Source organism: Patagioenas fasciata, chromosome 10 (assembly GCF_037038585.1).
Source record: "Patagioenas fasciata isolate bPatFas1 chromosome 10, bPatFas1.hap1, whole genome shotgun sequence".
NCBI lineage: Eukaryota > Metazoa > Chordata > Aves > Columbiformes > Columbidae > Patagioenas > Patagioenas fasciata.
In genome coordinates this window covers 21,470,198-21,480,511 of record NC_092529.1, presented here as the reverse complement: position 1 = coordinate 21,480,511, position 10,314 = coordinate 21,470,198, and the positions used below count along the sequence as shown (strand labels likewise).

General features: G+C 58.4%; 1 protein-coding gene across 1 annotated transcript in view; it reads right to left on the bottom strand.

Moving 5' to 3' along the window:
- Nucleotides 1-1,985: 1,985 nt before the first annotated feature.
- Nucleotides 1,986-10,314, bottom strand: part of LOC136105604 (uncharacterized) — a 9,817-nt gene continuing 1,488 nt past the window's right edge. Inside the window, exons 2-7 of the mRNA XM_065845270.2 lie at nucleotides 5,671-5,742; nucleotides 5,482-5,580; nucleotides 4,791-4,898; nucleotides 4,330-4,392; nucleotides 3,634-3,808; nucleotides 1,986-3,108 (exon numbers count right to left, since the gene is read on the bottom strand). Of these exons, the coding sequence (XP_065701342.1) occupies nucleotides 2,652-3,108; nucleotides 3,634-3,808; nucleotides 4,330-4,392; nucleotides 4,791-4,898; nucleotides 5,482-5,580; nucleotides 5,671-5,742 (974 nt within the window). The 3' untranslated portion in view covers nucleotides 1,986-2,651. The remainder of the gene's footprint in view (nucleotides 3,109-3,633; nucleotides 3,809-4,329; nucleotides 4,393-4,790; nucleotides 4,899-5,481; nucleotides 5,581-5,670; nucleotides 5,743-10,314) is intronic.

Here is a 10,314-nt window from a genome sequence, read left to right as displayed (position 1 = left end):
GTCTTCTTCTCTGGGGTGAGGGGTGGCTGCCATATTCCAGACCGCCTGGCTGCTGCCTCTGCATCACGGAGCCTGTGGAGAGAGGAGGCTGCTGAGGCCTCAGCTGCAGGCGGGACACAGGGCCTGTCCTCCGCAGCACGGCCCAGACCTGGCAAGGCTCCCCAGCACCACGGGCCGAGCTGCTGGCCGGCCTGGGCCGAGGTGGACCCCTGCACCTCATGGCACCACCGAGCACGGGGATTCCTCTGGGCAGGTTCACCGCTCAGGAGCGGGTGACAGTGAGCATCTCGCTTTCTTGGGCAATCTCATCCCCTGCTCCTTCTCCTCCTGCCCTGGCTTTGCCTGTGCCTGCCAGTCCTGGGGCTGCTCTTGCCCAGGCAGGGTCAGTTTGAGCTAAGCCTGGCCCCAGTCAGGGCGGGCTCCTGGGAAGGTGGCCCAGGGATTAAGAGGCCAATTGAAGCATCCGACAGCAGCAGAATCCTCAGCAGAGTTCTTTGCCCAGCCAGTAACTGGCCACTCCGCAGCAGCTGGACTAGAAATTCTTTGTGGTACACGCAGCCACCTAAGGAAGCCGTGGTGGGAAAAGCAATAACTCACTTTTTAGCCGTCCTCCACTGCCAGATCGCGACGCAGAAGAGCACTAACCAGTGGTATGGAAATTATAGTTGTTACTGTGAATATGACGCAGCGCTTTCCCAAAACTTCAGGGCAGAAAACACTTGAGCTCCCCTTGGGATTGGGACCACCTGTGGTTGTGTTACCAGCCACATCTGGAGGAGAAATTCAGATGTTAGTCCATCCTGTGCACCACTGCTAAGCTTGCAGCACCTTCTATACGGCCAGCAAGTTCCTGGTTTCCCTTGGTGCTGCTAGCTGGAGGCACCATCCCACCCTCTGGGACAGGACTCCCATCCTTTGGGACAGGACTCCCACCCTTTGGGACAGGTTGTCCCACCAAACAAAACCCAGAAGGTCAGAAGGACAGCATGGGGGGAGCGCAGCTGCTTGGCCACTCGCTCCTTTGAGGGACACGGACAAAAGTCGTCCCTGCAGCAGGCATTGCCAGCCCCAGCTCTGCCCCCCAGTCCAGCTCCCACAGGCGCAGGGGACGGAGTCCGGCCCTCTCAAGAGGGACATGAGCCTTGCTCTCCCCGTCTGCCTTTTCTCCTGCGTGGGCATCGCTTGCAGCCGCTCCCAGGTTTTGGGATGTGTCTCCTGTTCAGGGACCCCACCAAGACCGCTCAGTACCTGAGTTCGTCCTATGGAATTCATTTAGGCTGCTGGGCTGGTAACCTCCGGGCCTTGGCAGCCCTGTCAGAAAGCAGAGACGAGAGGTAAAGCCTCAGCACGGCTCAGGCACAGAGGATGCAGGGGGACGGGGAGGTTCCCTCTAAGGCCCTGCCCGATCTGGCCGTCAGGGCATCGCTCTGGACCTCAGATCCCCTTTGGGATCCCGCTCGGTGCTGCTCCTGTGCCTTGAGCCTCTGGGGACTCAGGGCAAGCTCTGGGCCGCAGCTACAGCGGGAGGTGCGTTTGTGCAACAGTCACATTCCCCATCAGCTGCAGAACGTGGCCCAGACGGCACGAACCCAAAGCACTTTGTGTTTTGGCTGTGAGGTGAGGTGCAAGAGCGGGCACTGGGGGAAGAGCCTGCTGACACACACCCATCGCTGCAGGAGACAGGCTGCTGCAGGGGGGCTGGGGATGGGCTGGGGGGACGTGGAGGTTGTGGCGATGGTGGGTGCGCAGATTTTGATTCCAATGTCTGTTGGAAGCCGTTGTTCTCATCCTCCAGCTGCAGAACAGCTTGAGGGCCATGGTGGTTCTGGCGAGGCTGGACACTCTGGTTCTGATTCTGGCTGGTGTTGGAGGCCGCTGGGCTGGTCCCACCACTGCGGTGCTGCTGGGGACGGGCTGGAGGGCTGTGCAGATTGTGTGAAGGGCTGATACGCCAGCTTTCCACAACCAAACAAAAGCTGCTGGTGTTGGATGCAGCTCTCAGGGGAGCCGCAGCGTCTGGTCCTTCTGCCACAGAACAAGGGGCAGCCGCCATATTTGCACCTGGCTGCTGCCTCTGGATTGTGGTTCACCTCAGGGCAGGTTCACCCATCTCTTTCAGCCCATGGTCATAGGCTCCCCCAGTGCCTGGTGGCCCCACCAATGGTGGGGGGAGCCCTGTGCCTGGCTTCTGCCAACCCAGAGGGCATCCAGGTCTGTGCCTGAGGGGCTGGATTTTGGTATCACCAGGACATTTGTTACATACCTCAGACCCTATTTATCTGGGGAGTTGTGGACATGGTGGACAAACTTGTCTCCATCACATCAGGTGCTGGAGGAAACACGTTTTTTTTCGCTGCTGCAGAGCAGCTGAGGACGGGCTGGAGAGACGTGGGAGTCATGGCGACCGAGCCACACAAGAAGCAACTTCTGGGTCTGGCACTGCGTCACCTTGTCCTGTGGCAGCAAAATGGCTGCTGTGGGGAGCCCCGTACCCATCTCCTTTTGCCCCTGAGGGCGTCCAGAGCTGTGTCCAGGCTTTGGAGCTCACCCAACACTGGTGCCTCGCAGGGTTTGATTTTGGTACCACACGGACACATGTTCAACACCTGAGTCCCTCTTTATTTGGGGAGCTGTGGACGTGGTGGACGAACTCATTTGCAGCATGAGAGGCGCTTGAGGACACTTGGCTTCTTCTGCTGCTGTGGGGCCTCTGAGGACAGGTTGGGGAGGCATCCAGGTTGTGGTGACGGTGGGAGCACAGGTTTTGACTCTGTCTTTTGTGTCCCGTTGTTCTCATCCTGCTGTTGCAGCGGAGATGGTGATAGTTCTGGAAGCCGTGGGGATTCTGGAGAGGCCGGACACTCTGGTTCTGATTCCGGCTGGTCTAGGAGGCCGCTGGGCTGGTCCCACCATTGCGGTGCTGCTGGGTACGGGCTGGAGGACTGTGAGGATTGTGGCGACAATGGACACTCCAGATTTCCAGGATCAAACAGTGGGAGCTGCTGTTGGATGTAGCTCTCAGGGAAACTGCAGCGTCTGGTCCTTCGGCCACAGAACAAGGGGCAGCCGCCTTTTTCCCGCCCGGCTTCTCTATCTGCATCGTGGAGCCTGTGGAGAGAGGAGGCTGCTGAGGCCTCAGCTGCAGGCGGGACACAGGGCCTCTCCTCCGCAGCACGGCCCAGAGCTGGCAAGGCTCCCCAGCACCACGGGCTGAGCTGCTGGCCGGCCTGGGCCGAGGTGGACCCCTGAACTCCATGGCACCACCGAGCACGGGGATTCCTCTGGGCAGGTTCACTGCTCGGGAGTGGGTGACAGTGAGCATCTCGCTTTCTTGGGCAATCTCATCCCCTGCTCCTTCTCCTCCTGCCCTGGCTTTGCCTGTGCCTGCCAGTCCTGGGGCTGCTCTTGCCCAGGCAGGGTCAGTTTGAGCTAAGCCTGGCCCCAGTCAGGGCGGGCTCCTGGGAAGGCGGCCCAGGGATTAAGAGGCCAATTGAAGCATCCGACAGCAGCAGAATCCTCAGCAGAGTTCTTTGCCCAGCCAGTAACTGGCCACTCCGCAGCAGCCGGACTAGAAATTCTTTGTGGTACACGCAGCCACCTAAGGAAGCAGTGGTGGGAAAAGCAATAACTCACTTTTTTGCCTTCCTGCATTTCCAGACCATGAGGAAAATTAACAGAAGTGCAAGTGGCACAGTAGACGCGGCTATTATTCTGCTTATAGTGGAGAATTTTCGCATAACATCAGGACCGCTAACACTTGCACTCCCCTGGGGATTGGGAGCACCTGTGGTACTCTCGCCGACCACATCTGGAGGAGAAATTCAAGATGTTAGTCCATCCTGTGCACCACTGCTAAGCTTGCAGCACGTTCGATATGGCCAGCAATTTCCTGGTTTCTCTCAGTGCTGCTCCCTGGAGACACCGTCCCACCCTCTGGGACAGGACTCCCACCCTTTGGGACAGGACTCCCACCCTTTGGGACAGAACTCCCATCCTTTGGGACAGGACTCCCACCTTTTGGGACAGGTTGTCCCACCAAACAAAACCCAGAAGGCCAGAAGGACAGCATGGGGGGAGCGCAGCTGCTTGGCCAGTCACTCCTTTGAGGGACACGGACAAAAGCCGTCCCTGCAGCAGGCATTGCCAGCCCCAGCTCTGCCCCCCAGTCCAGCTCCCACAGGCGCAGGGGACGGAGTCCGGCCCTCTCAAGAGGGACATGAGCCTTGCTCTCCCCGTCTGCCTTTTCTCCTGCGTGGGCATCGCTTGCAGCCGCTCCCAAGTTTTGGGACGTGTCTCCTGTTCAGGGACCCCACCAAGACCGCTCAGTACCTGAGTTCGTCCAACGGAATTCATTTAGGCTGCTGGGCTGGTAACCTCTGGGCCTTGGCAGCCCTGTCAGAAAGCAGAGACGAGAGGTAAAGCCTCAGCACGGCTCAGGCACAGAGGATGCAGGGGGACGGGGAGGTTCCCTCTAAGCCCCTGCCCGATCTGGCCGTCAGGGCATCGCTCTGGACCTCAGATCCCCTTTGGGATCCCGCTCGGTGCTGCTCCTGTGCTTTGAGCCTCTGCGGACTTCAGGGCAAGCTCTGGGCCGCAGCTACAGCGGGAGGTGCGTTTGCACAACAGTCACATTCCCCATCAGCTGCAGAACGTGGCCCAGACGGCACGAGCCCAAAGCACTTTGTGTTTTGGCTGTGAGGTGACGTGCAAGAGCGGGCACTGGGGGAAGAGCCTGCTGACACACACCCATCCTGATGGGTGACACTGCCTGACCATGCGACAGTGATTACCTGGCATACCAGCGGCTGGCATCGCCTCTGCTGCTTCACCAGAGCCCGGCAGGGAGCTGCGGCTTCCTTCCGGAAACACCTCCTTCTGCACAGCCTTGCGGTTCGTCTCTTGAGAAAGAAAGAGGGAGGGCTGGATCAGATGGAACCGTTCCCCATGAGGGAGATTGGTATCTTCGGGGGGCAAGACGTCTCAAAGGCACGGCTAAGGTTTAGAAACCAGGGCTGGGCTTCTGAGGCTGCGCCTGGCAGTGCTCCGAACAACAGCCACATCTGGCCCTGCTGGGACACCAGGAAATGGCACGTGACCTTCTGGTTTGCACTGCACATTGTGGGCAAACTTTAGGGTGATGCTGAGCGCCGTCCTTCGAAGAGAACGGGAAGAAGCTGCAGCCAGGCCAGCTGGGGAAACAGCCCTTTGGAGAAGACTCCTCTGCAAGGCCCTCCTGCCCTTCCTGGAAGCACCAGCACCAGGCACGTTTGCCCCATCCCAGCAGCTGCCCCTGACACTTGGCTTGAACCACAAGTGGCTGCGCAATCCCTGCACCATCTCTCTGGCAGCTGCAAGGCGTGACACCAGCATTGCTGCAGCGGGGCTCTGATCGACCCCTTCCTGCTGTACAGCCTGTCCAGACCCGTACCTAAACCTTCGGATGCTGAGACTCACAGCTAATTCTGAGTAAAATATACCCACCCTGTGCTCTGCGCAGTTCATCCAGGAGTTGCTTCATGACTTCAGATGGCTCTGGGGTTGTTTTTGCTTCTTCAGCTTCATGCATTGGTCTTGGAAGACCTTAGAAACAAGATTCAGTTACAAGTGAGATTAATACATTACAGAAAAAAAAGGCAGAGGTTGTGAGCTCAGCACAGACAGACTGCTCACCCCTGGGACGCCAGCCGGGCCGTAGCCCAGCACGCTGCCGAGGAGCCGGAAAAGTCCATCCTTCGGGATCATCTGTCAATAAAGAGCCAGAGAAGCTTCCATCACCTGCTGTGATCTGCATGGGCAGCACTGAATGGCAGAAGCGGTGAGGGGACCGCGCAAGGAGAGGGCACGCACACGAGCAGGTCTGTCCTCACACCCGCAGACCTGCCCGGCTGGCGGACCCTGGGGCTTGGGGCTGGCAGCTCCCAAAGGGAGGAAAAAGCCATGACGTACCCATGGCATGTCCTGGAGGCTCGGTCCTGGAACCCAGACGGGAACCTGGATCAGCTTTGCCCACAGGCGCGGCTGCAAAGAAACGCAGGACACAACAGCTCCCGTGACACAGTTCAAGATGCTTCTTCAGCTCGGAGTGGCCGGGAGTGGAATGCAAAGACGGGATTGCTCCGCGGCACTCATCCCTCCCTTCCGCTCGGGAGCGTGTGGCAAAGAGTCACATCACTGAGCCTGACCCGTTCCCTCTCGGCTCTCCTCCCTGTCTGAGTGGGGGCCACACAAGGAGCAACTTGCATTTCACATGCAACTTACCTCCAGGATACCGCAAGGGCTCCGAAGCTACATCCAGCCAGGAAGCTGGATAATCGTTGCCACCAGCCTCATCTAGAAACAAGCACAGAGAAGAAATGTTTCCATTGCCCGCTGGGATCCACTGCTGCCTTAGGGAACCGCAGGCACTGGAATGGGATCGGGCGCCCACATGGGAGTGGACAGTTGGAGTTGGACATTGCCAAAACTGCAGAGGGGCCGGTGACCACTTGGCCGGCTCTGGCTGCTCTGACACACTCTGTTCAGGCCACGAGAAACAGCTCTTGAGGAGAGGATGGACCAACACAGGGGCCCTGGGGCCTTCCCTCCCAGGGGAGCTCTGGCACACAGAGGAAGCACTGGAGGGAACAACCATCACCCCACTGCCTGGGGAGAAGAGCCCGCTGGCCGTGAAAGGCTGCACCGCTCACCTGCTCCCCGTGCTCGCCACGGAGCAGCCTGGGCAGGCCCGGCATGCAGGGCCAGCAGGAGGAGGAGGAAGAGGAGGCGGCGGGTGGGGAACATGGTCCCGTGCACTCGCAACGTCTTTGTGCTGCGGCGGCTGCTGCTGCTGCTGCTGCTGCTGCTGCTGCTGCTGCTGCTGCTGCTGCTGCACTGGGGGCGGGGGGCTGCGCACCCACTTCTTATGGTTGGCACTGCAGGCTCTGTGACGTCACAATCACTGTCACCTCCCGGCCGGGCCGAGGCCGCGTGGGGACGGCTCAGGGCGCTGGTGGCAGGTGCTGGAGCAGAGCCCGGGAGCTGCCTCCCAGGAGGGGAGCACGTCCCGTGGGGCAGCTCCGTGCAAGGGCTGAGACACCGTCCCGCCTGGGGCTGGGCCCACAGCTCTGCCCTGTTCTGCAGGCACTGGCACAGGGGCAGGAGGAGCTCAAAGTGCCCAGAACTGCAGGAGACCACAGCCACGGGACTGCTGACCTCCTCGGGTGCTGTCAGTGGCTGCTCGTCAGCACCAAGAGTGTGGGATTTCAGCCTGCAGACAAGCTCAAGGTTGGCAGCTTCCAGGCTGGAACCTGGTCTGGCGCCTTGGGGGACCTCAAGGATCACTTTTGTTTTACCGGGAAGATAAAGCCTTTGATTTTCCATTTCTTCTTAATGCTTAGACTGGTTGGGGCTCTGAGCCAACAGATGCTGTTGAAGATGTCCCTGCTCAGTGCAAGGTGTTGTGAGCGGTGGAGGGGCCATTGACTTCTTGGCCAGCTCTGGCTGCTCTGACACACTGTGTTCAGGCCACGAGAAACAGCTCTTGAGGAGAGGATGGACCAACACAGGACCCCTGGGGGCTTCGTCCCCGGGAGAGCTCTGGCACACAGGAAGCCTCGTAGAGCACTGGAGAGAACAACGATCACCTGCGCTGCCCGGGAGAAGCGTTAAAACCGTTTACCTCGCAACACGGTAACGGGCCAAAGCGACTGCCATCTTAGCCAAGGCCTCAGAACAAACACCAGGCCCAGGCTCCCTTTAGCCTGAGAAGCCCCGGGCTTGCTGCTGTACAGTGACAGGGGGCTGTGCACCCAGATGTACAGACACTTTGCAGCACCCCAAGGGGTAATGGCCTTGACCTATCAATTAGCGCCCATGACGGGCTCATTAATTAGGGAGGACCTTTGTAGTGCCTCCAGTAGACACCTCTGCAAAAGTTCCGTCCCTCTTTATCTGGGGAGCTGTGGGGATGGTGGATATATTCTTATATAGCACTTTGGGTGCTGGACAATGATGGGCTGCTTCCCCCGCTACCACTGCTGCAGTGCGGCTGTGAATGAGCTGGTGGACACAGGGGTGGTGAGGATGATGGACGTGCTGGCTTGAATTTCATATATTGCCTGACGCCATTGTCCTGGTCCTGCTGCTGCAGGGCAGCCAGAGGTCGGCTGAGGGGACACGGGAGCTGTGTGGAGGACGCTCTGGTTTTCCAGGCTCAAACAGCGTCTCCTGGCACTGGGTGCATTTCTCAGAGCTGCTGCAGCTGCTGCTCCATCCGTCCAGGACTGAGGGGAGACCGCCATTTTCCTGCCTGGCTCCTGCACCTGCATCGCTGCAGGAGACAGGCTGCTGCAGGGGGGCTGGGGACGGGCTGGGGGGACGTGGAGGTTGTGGCGATGGTGGGTGCGCAGATTTTGATTCCAATGTCTGTTGGAAGCCGTTGTTCTCATCCTCCAGCTGCAGAACAGCTTGAGGGCCATGGTGGTTCTGGCGAGGCTGGACACTCTGGTTTTGATTCTGGCTGGTGTTGGAGGCTGCTGGGCTGGTCCCACCACTGCGGTGCTGCTGGGGACGGGCTGGGGGGCTGTACAGATTGTGGTGACAATAAACAATCCAGATTTCCACAACCAAACAAAAGCTGCTGGTGTTGGATGCAGCTCTCAGGGGAGCCGCAGCGTCTGGTCCTTCTGCCACAGAACAAGGGGCAGCCGCCATATTTGCACCTGGCTGCTGCCTCTGGATTGTGGAGCCTGTGGAGAGAGGAGGCTGCTGAGGCCTCAGCTGCAGGCGGGACACAGGGCCTCTCCTCCGCAGCACGGCCCAGAGCTGGCAAGGCTCCCCAGCACCATGGGCCGAGCTGCTGGCCGGCCTGGGCCGAGGTGGACCCCTGCACCTCATGGCGCCACCGAGCACGGGGATTCCTCTGGGCAGGTTCACCTCAGGGCAGGTTCACCCGTCTCTTTCAGCCCATGTTCATAGGCTCCCCCAGTGCCTGGTGGCCCCACCAATGGTGGGGGGAACCCTGTGCCTGGCTTCTGCCAACCCAGAGGGCATCCAGGTCTGTGCCTGAGGGGCTGGATTTTGGTATCACCAGGACATTTGCTACATACCTCAGACCCTATTTATCTGGGGAGTTGTGGACATGGTGGACGAACTTGTCTCCATCACATCAGGTGCTGGAGGAAACACGTTTTTTTTCGCTGAGGACGGGCTGGGGAGACGTGGGAGTCGTGGCGACCAAGCCACACAACGAGCAGCTTCTGGGTCTGGCACTGCGTCACCTTGTCCTGCGGCAGCAAAATGGCTGCTGTGGGGAGCCCTGTACCCATCTCCTGCTGCCCCTGAGTGTGGAGGGTTTGCTGTTAGATGGAGATTTGTTACTGAACCAGCCAGGAATTTCAAGGCAAACTCAAAGGCTGGAAACAGGATCTGCTGTGGGAGAGAAGCAACTCCGAAATAACACGGCCTCAACATGGCGTAAATCAACAGACCTATCAGCCGTGAGACTTCAGTGCATGGACAGCTCGTGAGCATAGATGATATCCAGTTAGTGAATGCCTGCTTGGAGCATGGACGCATGATCAGAGATTAGTTGCATATATAAGGAGGCTTGCTTCTGTAATAAATGGCTTTGCGTGATTCACATTGAATCATAATGCTGAGTCCTTTATTCACTCCAACAAATGGTGAACCCGACGTGATGCTCTGAACAGTGTATCACTGCGATCGGGGAAAAGCCTGGAGTGGCCCAGCCAGAGGCGGCTCAGCTGGACTGAGAACCGGGCGGAGGTGTACGGACGTTCCACAGACAAATTTGTTGAAGAAATCACCGGAAAAGGCGAGCGGCTGGGGCAGGACGAGGGAAGAGTGAAGCTCCTCCTGATATTGTCTCTGTGAGAGGACTTAAATATTAAGAAAGTAACATATGTAGTCTGTTAGTTTGGTGTAGAACTAACGGCTACCCGGCAGAAACCGAGAAGGCTTTTAAACTTGAACTTTGGGACGATATAGGGCAGAAATTATGGAATAAGGTCAGCAATGGAGATAAAGAAGCTAAATCGTTAGCAACTATATGGAAGGTTATAATTACCACCTTAAAAGATCTTAAGGCTGAACGCTCTGCTGTTGCCGGAGTTTTTGCAGCTTTGCAGCCTGATAAGAATCCTGAAAGTCACTGTGAAGTTTACCCAGTTTCTGTCTTTGATGCCCTCCCTACTCCACCCCCTGCTGCGTCTTCGGCATCCCCGATGATTCACAGCAGTCCGGGGCGGGGGGAGGAAAAATGCCGAGCGGCTGTCCTCCTACACTATTACCCAACCCTGATGAGAATTCCAAAGA